The sequence below is a fragment of the Egretta garzetta genome, unplaced genomic scaffold (assembly GCF_000687185.1).
Source record: "Egretta garzetta isolate BGI_Z169 unplaced genomic scaffold, ASM68718v1 scaffold430, whole genome shotgun sequence".
Classification (NCBI taxonomy): Eukaryota; Metazoa; Chordata; class Aves; order Pelecaniformes; family Ardeidae; genus Egretta; species Egretta garzetta.
The window spans coordinates 452,367-467,448 of NW_009258267.1; the positions used below are offsets into that span (position 1 = coordinate 452,367).

General features: G+C 43.2%; 1 protein-coding gene across 2 annotated transcripts; it reads left to right on the top strand.

The window, feature by feature from the left end:
- The first annotated feature begins 492 nt into the window (after nucleotides 1–492).
- On the top strand, nucleotides 493–7,509 carry CNR1 (cannabinoid receptor 1). Of its 2 annotated transcripts, XM_035888575.1 has the most exons (3): nucleotides 493–581; nucleotides 1,026–1,082; nucleotides 6,027–7,509. In XM_035888575.1, the coding sequence occupies exon 3, from the start codon at nucleotides 6,088–6,090 to the stop codon at nucleotides 7,507–7,509; it is 1,422 nt and encodes a 473-aa protein (XP_035744468.1). In that variant the 5' UTR covers nucleotides 493–581; nucleotides 1,026–1,082; nucleotides 6,027–6,087. The 2 variants fall into 2 exon arrangements, with proteins under 2 accessions (XP_035744468.1, XP_009647197.1); XM_009648902.2 differs by lacking the exons at nucleotides 493–581; nucleotides 1,026–1,082 and having other exon boundaries at nucleotides 6,088–6,153; nucleotides 6,229–7,509.
- Nucleotides 7,510–15,082: the final 7,573 nt, after the last annotated feature.

A 15,082-nucleotide genomic window follows, 5' to 3' on the forward strand; every position in this document is an offset into this window, starting at 1 on the left:
GCTCTTCCCCCCTACAGCTGGTGGGATGTGGGAGACACATCTTCGGTTCCCTTAATTCAGAGAAAGGGCTTCAAACTAAGCCTCTCACCTGCCAGGTGTGCTCCCCAGTGCTTTTATTTCCTGATGTTTAACTCTTGATCCAGTGTGGAACAACGCGAGCAGTTTTGGAGACGGGCAGCAGAACATCAGCATGCTCACCTGGCTCACAGGAGAGCAAAGCTGGGGTCCCTCACCTGCACCAAACGGAGCAGGACTTCAACCTCGCTTTTGAACCTCTCTGATCTTAGACACACATGTATGCCCTGGCTGTTTGAAAAATTAGACACAGCCTCTTTTTCTCTGTGCCTGCAAGTCACCTGTGCTAAAACTGGTACACACATCTCACCAACAAGACTTTGGAGGGAAGAAATAATGTTATATCTTTTGAAAACATTGTCGGTCGCTGATTAACGCTCTGTTTTCCCTACTGTTTTGTTTTTGTTGTTCAGATTGTCAGCTGCTGGATGCTGGGTGGTGTCACGTAGGGGCAGTTTGCCCCCAAATTAGAACAATCCAGCCCCTATCCCACTAGTGTGCAAACGGTATGTTAATGGACATAAATAACCATGTAGCCCTGGTTTCTTGCTAATTAAGGTTCAACTTGCCAAAGATATCATCACGTTAGATAAGAATAAAATTTGGTTCAGTACGTGCATGCTCCAGGTTTCCCCATAGCTGATAGTGCCTTACTGTAACTAGGAGAGAGCATCCCTCATTCGCTCCTCTCCTGGTGTCTGCGCTCCTTCCCCATCCCTCAGACAGAGAAAATTCACTGAACTGAACGCAAGTTTTCCCGAATTAGGAGTGACAGTGTATCTGCCATTTATAGCCTAGGAGTAGCACAGTGTTGGAGATGGAGTAGTAAAAGAGTAAATAGGATAGGGATAACATTGCTTTCACATTCTCATCAACATGTTTTTTTTTCTTGCTCGGTGTTACTGAGTCTTAGAGTGCCATTTCTCAGTCTGCGCATTTCTTTCTCCAAGGCTTAGAAACCTTGTGCTGTCCTCGAAGCGGTATTGTTCATCGCCATATGGGGTAAGGTAATTATTAGCCATATAAATTTTCATTTTATAGGACAGTTCTAATTCCTGGAGGCCAACAGTTACTATGGTAGATCTCATTTCTCTCACACTTTTTCAGCTGACTACACACGAGTATAAATTACTGCTGCTTCTCCTGTGGTAGACCCAGTTTGATAGGAGTCCCAGCGTACTGGGCACTGTGCAACCTTATTGAAAGATAAAGGCCTGCAAAGGTCTTACAAGCCTTACAACGTGTAAGCAAGGAGAATGCATTTACATATTTTTGTGCATTCAAAAACTATGTTTCAATTATACCTACTTGTCCTTTAGCCTGTTCTTTATTAGCTGTGGGTATCATAGAAGAAATGTATAGACATGGAGATCAAAATATTTTCTAAAATAGAAGCTAAAAAGGTTTGATTGTGGATTTCCCTTTCTTGTTTTGATTCCTTTCCTTGCCACATCAACATTTTTGCAGTTATCAGTAGCATCATTGTATTGCTCATAATTACTTTCCGAGGAAGAACGCAAATATTCACTGTTTCTATTCAGGCTATTAAAATTGCTCTATCAATCATCCTGGCTTGAAAATGATAATAAATTCAGCCCTTTTTTTTGGCAACGATAAAAACTTTCCAGCCCTCCATCTCCACCAGAACAGCAGGAGAAGATAGGTAATAGCATTTTAATGAAGTCATGTTCTTGTTCCCCAAGGGAACTGGTCCTGTGGACCAATGAGAAGTCCAGGGGAGGATTTCTCCCTGTTGTCCAAGATGAGTTACCAGCCTTTTACTTATTATATATTTTACCTAAGGGGTCTTTATATTCTGATAGCATCCAAACTTCTTTTAAGGCTATGGGTAGCCACACGGTGGAGGGCAGCAGTAAGACTTGCCCCCTCAACTCTTCACTAATTCTTCCGCTTTGAGGGTGAAGCCTTACGAAGTTATGTCTTCAGCCTTCAGCTGATGTTTAACACCTCATATGTTTGAACCCCAGTAAAGCAGGCTGGGAAAAAAGCGCTAGAGGAAGCTAAATCCAGGTGTCTGCAGGCAGCGAAGCCGTGTGTTTGTAAAAGCCGCTCCATCTAGTGGCAGTCACTTTGCACAGCTGGTCCGGCGGTGCCCATCAACAGCCGCCGGCTGATGGGAGAAAAGTCTAAAATGGTGTTCAGCTATGGGGTTTCTGGTTTTGGTCTTCAAGATAAAAGATGCTTGAAATATTTATCTGTTGTTTAATCCTGTCCGTAATCGTAATTCATTACTTACTGTGAATTGCTGCATGCGGTCATGGAAATACACGGAAAATTTTGAGTGCCGGCATCAGCATGGGCTCTTCTTCATCTTTAATCAATGTTTCAGTTCTTTTTAAAGCCATTTTAAAATGAGTGGGGTGGTAGAGCTCATTTAAGGAAGGGACGAAGCTGAGAGCTTTGGAGACTCAAATGCTCTGTTGGAAGAGTGGCTCTCCCTTGCTGCCCCCCTGCCCACAAGGGGACCTTGCTGCGGCACCCAGCCATCACCCCAGCCTGGTCCAGAGAGGAGGGATCTGTGCAGGGGACCCTTGTCCACTAGGGAAGCTGTGAGAAGGCTCCCAGGGCATTTAGTGTAGAGATGTTAATGGGTCTCGGGCAATATGGGTTTGGGTTGTGTTGAAGCCAGCTGCCAAGAGCAGCGTGGCCACGTGGAGTGCACTGTCCTGTTCTTGTGGGCAAGTGCCTCCTCACCACTCCAGGTTCGGACAGAAGAGCTCGGAGCCAAAATTTGTGTGATACTGGCACGTCCATCTAACCAAACAAAAAGACCAGGAACCAGACCACTGCTCCCCAAACATCAGCATTTCAGTCTATGTCAAATTGTGCAACACCTCAGATTGTGACCCAGGCTCTCCTGGTAACCTCAGTGCCAAAAGTCCAGTCTTGTTTTTGCTAGGCAGCCATGGAAAACCTCGCTGATCACTTCGGCGCATTTCAGTGTTGTAGCTTACAGCGGGGCAAGCTAGTATCTACATTAAAATAAAATTCCGGTAAGGTGCAATTCCAGATCAGGCGAATGGCTGTTTTACTGCAACTTTAATAAAAATCAACTGCTACTTGAATAGGTGCACGCACACATACTGCTAGAAATTTCCAATTATGATATTCCCAGCAGCAAACAAAAACAAAATTAATGTCAGCTGCATCCCCCAAAGCCTAAACTACACCACTAATGAACTCACAAGTACTCTCAAAGAAAACTCTCTTTGCAGAGACAATAAGGTGGAAATTACTGTAATAATCTCAATGTAAAAATACAGAGGGAAAAAAGAATCATTGAAATTCAGAGTAAGACTTGCCTCTCCTGATCCCATTAACTATGTTGTTAGCATAGCATATGCATGCATAGCGATGTTGTCACATAACTCACTGCCACCTTCAAAAGAGCACGCAGGAATTCATGTTCTTTCATTTGTATTTCAAACAAAGGTAGAGGTTGCACGGTGGCTTGCACCTTATTCCGAGGAAGTCTGTACTTAACATGACTCCAGCAGGGACCAGCTACCTCATGACAATCTGTTTGTCTGTCTAGCAGAAGTGCTCCGTTGCATGCAATTTTTGAAGCTTTACTCAAACATAATCTTCTCAACATGGGGCTGTGGCTTTAATCATTAAAATGGTTGTCTTTTTTTCTGTCAGAAATACGCTGGAATAACAGAGAATACCACAGCCATCTTTATATGTTTATAGAACTACTTGATTTACTTGATATTTTGGGGGTAGTTTTCAAATGAATTAACACATTCTTCACTTCTGGTTTTAAACTGGTGTTATAATGCCAAGTTTAAAGTTGCCAGACTTCACCCAAAGCAGATTTGTCAGTTGTCAGCAGGGTCATCTATGCAACATGTAACATCTGCAAATTCTACTAGGAACAGATGTAAGGCACCTTCTGGATGAAAAGTACGTTACATGTTAGATTATTGCTGTTCGTTTTTAATGTGGGCTTCAGCAACATTTCCCTCCCTCCCTGCTCAAACCCTCAAAATTCAATTCCTTAATATTGTCTGTCTGTCTAATAATTACATTTGCTGAACAACGATGTCTGCAAAAGCTGACGCAGCAAGTGTCTGTGTTGTGCGTTAGCCTATCCTGGTAAGGGTTGCTTATACTCAGCCTTGTTTGCAGCCCTGGAGTCGCGGTGTCTTCTGGAAGTCTAAGTTCTTATATTTCCTCTAACACTCAATGTCCAGGCCTGCCGAATCAAATGGACAACTTTAATGAACTATGGAAAAAGTCTTGAGTGTTCAGATGCCATGCGAAAGTGCAGTATATATATCTCATCAGCCAAATGATCTCTGCTTCTTTTGGAAATGCTCGTGAATTCTTCTGGTTTTAAGTATTGGTGGTGTTGTAGAGATGAATTGGTTTCTTCTTTCTTTTCGTTTTCATGAGAAAATTGAGCTGTGGTACCTACTGTGCAAGTCTCCTCTTGAGGAGTTGAGGTGATTGGTACTCTGGGTTTTGGCAGATAATCTCTTGTGGCCTTTCTGGATGTTTATTGTCAGTTGTGTAAAGTGAACAGGTTAAGTCAGTACAAGCCTATATACAGCATCTGGGATTTTTGGCTGTCACAAACAATTTCCTCTGTTCTAAAAGCATGAAAAAGCTAGGTTTTGCTCCTGTTGCAGATGTAATCATTGAAATGTCCCGTAGCAGATGCAGAATAGCTGTAGAACTCTGGCAGTGGAAAGGAGCCCTAAAGCAGACATTCGACGCTTATTCAGGGCATGTTACATGGGCAAAGTTATATAAAGGAGCACAGCTTAAGAAGACCTGTACGACCTGTCTTACATGTTGATGCATGTGGGATGGCCAGATGCTGATGAGGGTGCTCTCCCAAAGGTGCCCTGACCAGGACTTGCACCCTGCAATTGATCACCATCCACAAGCAAAGGCTGGGCATGATGGGACTCGGAGATCACTGGCTACCCAGGAACATTCTGCTGGGCTCCTCATTTCTGAGGGGGCAGCATGTTTCTGAGGGTGTCCCCAATGGGATGAGTTACATTTTCGTGCTTCTCACAGGAGCGGTGGCTCCTCGTCCTTTTTCCTTGGAGTTTTGGCCAGAGCTGCACTCTGACCCAAAGTCGGTGCCATCTTTTTCTAGGCAAGGGTGAACTGCTCTGACTGAGGCTTCTGATCCATGCAGAATGGGTCACTGATGCACTCACTGACTGAGTGGTGCTGGTCACCTTTCCTAAAACTGTGGACAGGGCTGGGTTAACAACCCACCTCCTCCATGGAGTCCAAACATCCCAGTCACCCAGATATGCTTAGCAGATGGAAGGAATAAAGCAATGAGGCTATATCCAGATCCCTATATTTGTAGATTAAATACCTTGCTAATAAATTTGCAGTGACAAATTCAGGATGTTAGTAGACCTCAGATTGCTGTGACAGGCTAATGTGAATATACAGGCATACGGGGTGAACAGTAAAACTTAGAGTGCATGGCTCTTCCCCCGTTCCCTCTCTGTTGTCAGGTTTTCAATACCCTCGGTGCCTTTTGAAAGAAAAGCAATGAAGGTGATGATTCAATTTAATGCTGCTCCTGCAGTGGCACTTGGTATTATCTAAATGAAGCAAGCCCAAGGAATATTGGTCTGCAAGGTACTTTGCAATCAGAAGCCAAGTTCAGATGTAGAGAAAAATATCTTTCTGGTGGAGCAGCTTGGAAGGTTTTGATGAGAAATGAAAATTACTGTCCTGTGGAATACTCAATTCCCTGTGCCTCTGGTTTTCATGCCATTTCTCAGTATAATTCAGTTTTAGTGAAATCCAGGTGATTCCTTTCTAAGTGCTCAACTCACCCTGGCACTGAAGAGAGGAGAAAGGCCAATTTTGTTTGACACAGTTCAACTAAGTTGTTTGTGGTGTTTGTCTCCCTGTTTATCTTAATGAATTCTGATCTTTTCCCCTTCTAGGATTCCCTCTGATGCATTTTTCCCTCCCCCAAGTCTCTCTGAAACCAACAAGACTGGGGTTATGAAGTCAGTCCTAGATGGCCTCGCAGATACAACTTTCCGAACAATCACAACAGATCTTCTTTACGTGGGCTCCAACGATATCCAGTACGAAGACATGAAAGGCGACATGGCATCCAAGCTGGGATACTACCCCCAGAAGTTTCCCCTCTCTTCCTTCAGGGGTGATCCTTTCCAAGAAAAAATGACTGCGGGAGATGATCCCCTGTTGAGCATTATTCCCTCAGATCAGGTCAACATCACAGAGTTTTACAACAAGTCCCTGTCCACATTTAAGGAAAATGAGGAGAACATACAGTGTGGGGAGAACTTCATGGATATGGAGTGCTTTATGATCCTGAACCCCAGCCAGCAGCTGGCTATCGCTGTGCTGTCGCTCACCCTGGGCACCTTCACGGTCCTAGAGAACCTGCTCGTCTTGTGCGTCATCCTCCACTCCCGAAGCCTCCGGTGTAGACCGTCCTACCATTTCATCGGCAGCCTGGCTGTGGCCGACCTCCTGGGCAGTGTGATTTTTGTCTACAGTTTTGTGGATTTCCATGTTTTCCACCGGAAGGACAGCCCCAACGTCTTCTTGTTCAAACTGGGTGGAGTTACAGCCTCCTTCACCGCCTCTGTAGGTAGCCTTTTCCTCACGGCAATAGACCGGTACATATCTATACACAGGCCACTAGCTTACAAAAGGATTGTTACCCGACCAAAGGCTGTCGTAGCATTTTGTGTGATGTGGACCATCGCTATTGTAATAGCCGTTCTTCCTCTGCTCGGCTGGAACTGCAAAAAGCTCAACTCTGTTTGTTCGGACATTTTCCCTCTCATCGACGAGACGTACCTGATGTTCTGGATCGGGGTCACCAGCGTCCTCTTGCTGTTCATTGTCTATGCCTACATGTACATACTGTGGAAGGCTCACAGCCACGCTGTTCGCATGATTCAGCGGGGCACGCAGAAAAGCATAATCATTCAGTCTACGGAGGATGGTAAGGTACAGATCACTAGGCCTGATCAAACTCGTATGGACATCAGGTTAGCCAAAACCTTGGTCCTTATCCTAGTTGTTTTAATCATATGCTGGGGCCCTCTCCTCGCCATCATGGTGTACGATGTCTTTGGGAAAATGAACAAGCTCATCAAGACTGTCTTTGCCTTCTGTAGCATGCTCTGTTTGCTGAATTCAACAGTGAATCCCATCATCTATGCTCTGAGGAGCAAGGACTTGCGACACGCCTTCCGCAGCATGTTCCCCACCTGCGAAGGAACCGCGCAGCCCCTCGACAACAGCATGGAGTCTGACTGCCAGCACAAACACGCCAACAACACGGGGAACGTGCACAGGGCTGCCGAGAGCTGCATTAAGAGCACAGTTAAGATTGCCAAAGTTACCATGTCTGTCTCCACAGACACGACTGCTGAAGCGTTGTAAGTCAGAGACTTCTCAGCATTGTGAGAAAAGGAGTTCATTTAAAAAAAAAAAAAAAAAAAAAACCTACAACAGAGAAAACCAAACCCGTGGCTTAACGTGTTTGTACCCTCCTGTAATATTTTTTTGGTTTGTCATTGTAAGCGGAGCGATGATTGTGTTATGAGCATTACCATCAGCCAGTTCTTCAGGTTTTACAATTAGGGGTTCAAGCTAATTTTTCAAAAGTTTTTTTTTTCTCGAAAAGTGTTTACTGAATAACAGTAAGTTTCCTGAAAGAGCACAGAGAAAATACCAGGTTAGCAGTGGTTCCTTTTGGGGGTGTGAAGAAAAATTGTGAAACCTAATTGAAAACTAACGCATCCTAAACCAATGCCATCAGATAAGAAAAAAAGCCTTGTAATCATGCTGTTCATTTCAATGTGAAGTGTATTTCATGTCTGTAAGTAATAGGAGTTTTTGATTTTTCCCAAAAGCGGCAGTGCTGAGTTTTAGAGGTTTTGTAAAACGTGTCGTGTCCTGTGAATTGTATGCTGTTTTATTATGTGTTATTGATATTTGTCTGATTAAACAAAGTGATAAGGTAGACTTCCGTGGAAATAATGTGAAACGTGATATGTAAACCCCATTGAAAACACTTACTGTATTTGAAGAATTCCTATAAGCTATTTTGGAAATTTTACACTTTTAGTGGTCTTCTGTGGACTTAGAGGAGAGGCTTTGTGTTCTTCTACTAAAATTATTTCCCCACTACCTTTTACTTTCACATGCATACGAGAGTAACAGCAACTAAGGAGTAGAGGAGGAATGTGAGAGAGGAATGCACTGGTTCAGACTTTTAAATACCACTGCGTTTATACAGAAGGACGCTTATGGTTGTACAGACTATCGCCCTGCTCTCGGGCGTTGTGTGAATACGAAAACTGAAAGGCGAAGGTCCCGAATATTGGCTCCTTTAACGGGCAACTGGTTTTAAGCCACGTGCTGGTGCTGGACCACTGAAGACAGCATGTGTCAGACTCAATGTGCGATGTTATCACTGTGCAGTCGCTGTATACTTGAAGTGTGTCGCATTCCTGTATCCCAGGTTTAAGCAGATTCAGAGCCTGAGATGCCAAACTCCCATCTTCACTAAAAGAGGAGGAAATACTGTCAGACTTAGACATTTTCTTATTGTGTGAGCGTGTATATAAATAAATATCTATGTGTGTGTGTACATGTGTGTGTGCGTGCGTGTGTGTGTGTGTAAGTATACTAATCCGTGTGAGTCATGGTAGCATAACTAAGGTAGGTCACTATGACCAAATGTAAACTGTATTTCTTGTTGCACGCTTTGCACACAAATTCTGTTTCTAAAATTGAGTTCTTCCAACTGATTACCGATGAAAGTACCATATTAAGAACATGGCGCTCCACTCTGAGAGGCATAGCCATGTGCTAGAGAAAGCAAAGTTGTGCTGGAGAATAAGGGGGAGCAAGAGGCAGAGCACGGCATGAGCCCGCACTGACGACCACAGTGGCTGTCGATGGTGTTCCTGAAAACTGAGAAAGCCAGAAATAGATGATAATTAGTTTGAAGACCTTCAGTATTTAATTCTTATTGCTTGCAATGAGGTGAGTCTCATGGTGAAGCCAGGATACAGGTGACAAGATTTGACACCATCAGCTTCAAGGAAGGAGAAGTTATTGAAGGAAAATGGCGCCTCTGTTCCCTGGTGAGATTGTTTCTGCAGCCTGGGACTTTTGCAAGGAGCACGTTGCTGCATGGTCTTTGAGGCACGGATATTCTGTAATTCTGTTCTGAATCAGAAGGTACAGGGTCCTCTTCTCTGCAGCCTTGCTTTTTTTGGACCGTTTCCTCACCCTTCTTCTGGACTGTTTCTGCCAAAATAACTGCAAAGGCGGCTTAGCCCATTAGCTGCCTGATGCTTGCCGCCAGAGGGGTGGCTCCCTCCATGGCACCCGGCGAGTGGAGCCAAATCCATGCCACCCTGCCAGCCATCCTTGGAAAAAAAAGAGTGGGGCAGCAGCCCTCAGGGTGTCTGGCCACCGTGGTGTCCCCATGGTGTTTCTGATGCCTCAGTGCAGGCCAGAGCAGCCGGTAGTGCCGACGGCCCAGCCGATTTCAGCCAGCGGCTCTGTGGGGGCGAAAGTGGCTGCAAGTTCAGGCTTGGTGAGGGGCGACACGTTTTAAAGGTCTGATCAGGCGAGGTACTGAGCAGGAGCTGGAAGATGCGAGGGTACTTTCCTCCTCCTCCACCCCTGCAGCTTAGCTGGGTGGTAGGATGGGGCACCCGCATGGCAGTCAGTCGAAACCAGCAGATTGCAGAGGATTCCCGGAGGACATGCGAGTCCTCCTACTGGAAGATCTTATACCTAGGTGTAGTCCATCCTAAAGCAGTGCTCTTGGAGGAGGTGGGGGAAAAGGCCATTTGAAATATAAAGGTATTTTAAGAGCCATTTTTGAAACTTGTCTTCTTGTGAATTAAATGCAAACTTCGTGGACTTTCATTGTGCATTCAAGTTCTAAATTTTACATGATAAATCATGGGACAATGGGGCTGTCTTGGCACTTAACTTGGTGCTTACTGATATAATAAGAAATAGCATCCTGTGAAATGTTACTGTCTATCATCAGTATCTTCATTTGCATAATGAGTTTTTCTAAAGCTCTGGGAACTGTGTCGGTTCACTTAGAACCATTTATTAAAGAGGTGGCAACAATTTCCCTAGACGTTGCACACTAAGTAAAACTACTCTCACTAGAAAAATCTGCTGCCGTTCCACGATAAGCTGTACTTCAACCTCAGCTTTAGGTATTCCCAGTTTGCAGTTGCCTACCTTCACTTAGCGATAGCACAGCCAAACAATACCGTGTTCCGCGGCCACCCGCACCACCATCATCAACCAACCAACAATAGTTGCCGTTACGTATGCGTACCAACTCCAGGTGTCACGTACCTACCGAGAAGACCATCTATGTCACATGCGTGCAGAGTTAGATTCTCAACAGTCTTAATTGTATATTTGTATAATATAATCTCCTCTATGCTGTGCAATCACTATCCACATCTTCTTGCACTGGCCTTTTGATGAAAATTTTAGTGTGTCTATTGTGAGATAGACAGAGCGTTTTACCTGCTGTTATTGGGCTGAATGTATGTAAATAAGTGAAAAATTTAAAAAAAAAGTCATCTGTACAAGCAGTGGCCTAAAAAGTCTGTAATTGTAGACGTTGCTGTGACATCTCAAATACTACCTTGGAATAAACTGTTTACAGGGTCTCTTGGGATGCTGTTTCATAGTGAAAGGAAAATCTTTCCTTGTGATAATATGAGGTAAAGAAATTGGATTACCTGAGCTTTTTATTTCCGGTGTTTCAAAGTGGAGAACATAACTCTTTATTGTCTGTAAATCTAACATTATTACTTCCTCTTAGAAGACTATTGTATCATTAGATGTTTGTTTGAGCTGGTAACATCCTTGCAACTGCTGCAATATTTTTCATTAGCAACCTGTATAATAGTTTGTACACAAGTACTGTTCAGATTGTCATGAAAAGTAGCTTTGACCATTTACCTACCAGTAGCAGAATAGTATTTCTGTAAGATTTCCAGTGTATTCCTACCATATCATATTTTATTTCTATAATGTAATTAAACTGTTATTTATTCAAGGAGAAAAAGTATTCCTCTACTTTTTTTTGTTTTCCAAATTTTGAGATAACTGAGGAAGCCACGTGATGATGCTGCCTCATCCCACAATCTGGTGCTCTACGTTTTGTTTATAAGTTTGTCTGTCAGATTCTGAAACAACTGCTTAAACAACTTGACAACAGGTTGTCAAGCTTTGTGGGTTTTAATTGTACGTTGATATGTTTGAAGGAGGAGGTAGATTATATATTTTATATTTGTGTATTCAGTACTACGGAGACAAGAGAGAAATGACATAGTTAAAACTGAATCTTCTGTTTCATTATGTAGGCAATTTCCCCTTTCCTCTGTATTAGCCAAAATGCAATAAATCTCTTTTGCCTTCCTCAGACGCATATGTTTGCACAGAGATGTCACATTAAGACAAACCCATACACTTCAGAAAAAATAAAACACAACAGAGCAGAAGAAAGGGATACAAACTAAACCAGCACTGCTGACAGCAACGAGGACCTACATTAGTTATTGGTGGTTGTAAATGTAATCAAAGACTTGAGACAAACAAAAAGTCGGTCTAGTTTTGGCCAGTGCTGGTGGGGACAGAGTCAGGTTTGGTGGGGGGCGATGGAGTGGTCCAACAGGGATGCACAAAAGCTGTGCAGAGAGAGCAAGCTCAGCCATGCTGCTGCCCATGGCGCAGACTGAAATGCCCCATCGCTGCTCATCCACAGCTGAAAGGAAGGGCTGAAAAAACACTTATAATCCCTTTGTGGTCCCACATGCCCGATCCAAAGCCCACTGAATGCTGAAGAAAGGTCCCTGCCCATTTCAAAGGATCAGTTTTTTGCATGACTTAATCTCAGATTTGTGTTACTTGGGCTATTTTCCTTCTCTACTTTTGTGGTTGGTTTGAAAACAGTGGAGGTCCATAAGGGATGAAATGAGCTTGCCCTGGGGCCTTGGATCCTGTTTGTGCCACAGTATTTGTATTTTTAAAAATCAGGTCACTGATGAATTGAGAAAGTCTTGGCAAAAAAAAAGCAACTAGAAATGAAAGATTAGCTCTTAATCTTTGGCTGCATACTACATTTAAACGAAGAAGTCTGAATATTTCTGTGGAAAGCTGTCACTTCCAAAGCAGCCGGGAGACGATTCCCTCTGTATTCGCATGTTCACTAGAAAACAAGGGCTATATTGCTGCAAACCGACAGGTCCTCTTGATGGTAACACCTAAGTCTGTTCCAAACAACACAAGAGGAAATAATGACAAATTCCCAAGCAACTGCTTTCCCTCACTAAACCAGCTCAGGAAGGATGCGCGCAAATAACACTGTCATCGCTTCAGCCTTTCACATTAACATCCGTTATTATTTGTGCTCTTCTGATGGTTGTTTTAAGAAGTCACAATATCGTCATGCACACACATCATCAATAAAACATCTGTGTTTTGTTGATTTTTTTAAAAAAATATGGTTTGACTTCAGTGAAAGTCCAGCTTTGTCTTGATTTAAAAACTAAATAATAATATCTGGGAACAGATTATAAAAGAAGAGAAAAAAATCCATATAGCCCATGTTTAAGAAAGCATAGGGTGGAGGGGTTTATTTGATAGGTTAGGATATGTGTCTTCCTCCTTCCTCTGCCTTTGTCTGTTGGTCTTTTTAGGTAATGGATATAAAGAATATCAGAAGAGTTTTCTTTAAATAGCTGCACAACATATGAAGCACATGATTGCCTATAACAGGGCTCCTTAGTATGAACAGCCATCTAATACTAATCTTTAAAATTCAGTTAACAGAAAGAGTGATAATAAGACCAAGGGAATCTTAATGACTATGTATGATATGCCCTGGTATTGCTTTCCAATAAATCATCTTTGGTATTCAGAGCAGCACTCAGTTTAACGTTAAAGCATAAGAAGGTACGGGATCCTCTCTCAAAAAAGTCACTAAGAATTTTTTATTGACTTCCACAGAAATTCTATCTTACCCTAGATTTTCAAACTATGAGTTTGCATTTGGAAAGTGCAATTTCATATTCCATTGTATTTGCATTTTCACTGTCATTAAAACAAAGCTGAGACAGAATAAATAACAGCCTCTATATTCTTTTTTTTTTTTTTTTTAACCTCCAAGATAATCTATTTTGAATTCTGGTGGGTCAATGCAGAATCATAAAGTCTGGCAGGAGTTCAATGGACTTGTCATGGGAGTGAAGCAATTTATTTATCCATATGTGTGCAGATGGGGTAGAGTACATCATGAACAGTAATGCTCTCACAGTAATGCTGACAGAGTTGCTTCCTGACCACTTGCACTGATGCCGGTTTGATGCTGCTTTCTCTCCCTCTCTTCATATATCTATGCATCTATGTGTGTGCCTGGTGAAAACAGGCTACACACATGTTCAGAAATCTTTCCCCAAAACAAAGAAGTCTCTCTACAAACAATAACGACAACAACAACAACAACAACAATATTATTATTATTATTAATAATAATAATAATAATAATAATAATAATAATAATAATGATAATAATGTGAAACAACTTCACAGCCACTGATTTCACAAAGGGGAAACCTCTTCTGCCATTTATAGCCAGAACTGGGTGGATCAAGCCATTGCTATTTTTTTCCCTATGGATCTTACCGAACGTCCCTCCCAGGCTCAGCACCACAGGGATACTCCACTTTCCACTGAGCTGAAGAGAAGGAGAAGGGAAGGGAGCTAGAAATGCCCCGGTTCTTGTTTGTGGCAGGCTGTTCCCAGACCTGCTGTGTGTGCAATGCTGCGAGGGTCTCTGGGGACTCCCCTGCAGTGTCCCTGTCCTCCAAGGCAGGGCTTGGTGGTTGCTGTAACCTGGCTGAGAGCAGAAACCTCATCAAGAGGAGTGCAGAATAATCATTGCCGGTTCAAAGTCTGAAAATAAAGGATTTAAGATGTAGCAGGGTAATAATGCAGAGGTGGGGACCTGCTTTGCATCATTTCTTAGTTAAGGAACAAGGATTAGGGGTATCATTTTAATAGAGGAACATGGGGAATTATACAGGCTATGGATCCATCCAGGAAACACTCCTCCCAAACCTTCACGTGGGTAATAATAAATCCTGCAAGACCTTTCATCAGCAGCCTGGGAAAAAAATATACTCATTGTCTCTATAATACTTTAACTTGCAACCTAATTCAAAGTCATTTTTAAATTATACACCTACCTGCTACCAATGCAGCCTGAGTAGGCAAAATTAATAACAGGCATGCTCAGTAAATCCAAGATTTAAAGCTTTAGCTAGAATGTTAATGTCTAAATTGAGTAATACTACCAGTCATGAGAATTACAGTTATCTGCCTCCTTATCTTTTCCTATTTATTTGAGGGCTTCTATTTATTCTTATTATAGCACTAGCAAAACCTGGCAGCTCTGGCAGAGGGAGGGATGGTCTCTCCACACGCAGCTGGTGGTGTAGCAGAGTCGCCTGCAGCAGCGGGGCCAGGGCACCCAGGCACTGCAAAACACTGATCTGGACAAGGAGGCAAAGAGCAAGGATTTGCTACTTCACAGCAAGCCCAGTAGGAGATGAGAAAAGAGCAAAGCTTTCTAGGGTGCAGCTCCTTCCCCAGGGACGTCCTACATCCCCTTAAGGCTTGGGAGATGCTGGGTGGACACTGCTGCATGGGGAAGGAAAGCTTCAGGTTCAAACCCCCCCACGCCCACCTTGGCAGCTGGTGATGGGCTTCTTGGCAGGGACATGGCCAAAATTGTTGCACCCAAGGGTTAGAGCCTATGGCAAGGCACTTGCAAAGGTCGCTGGCTTCTTGCTGCCTGTGCCTCATCAGCCATAAATTATCCACAGCTTGGAAGTCTGCCTTTTTACCCCAAATTATTCTTTAAGAAAAGCTTCCACTTTCAGCTTTGGTGTTCCTC

What these genes read in the sequence shown, in the direction of transcription:
- CNR1 (XM_035888575.1), top strand. Translation starts at nt 6,088, where the DNA reads ATGAAGTCAGTCCTAGATGGCCTCGCAGATACAACTTTCCGAACAATC.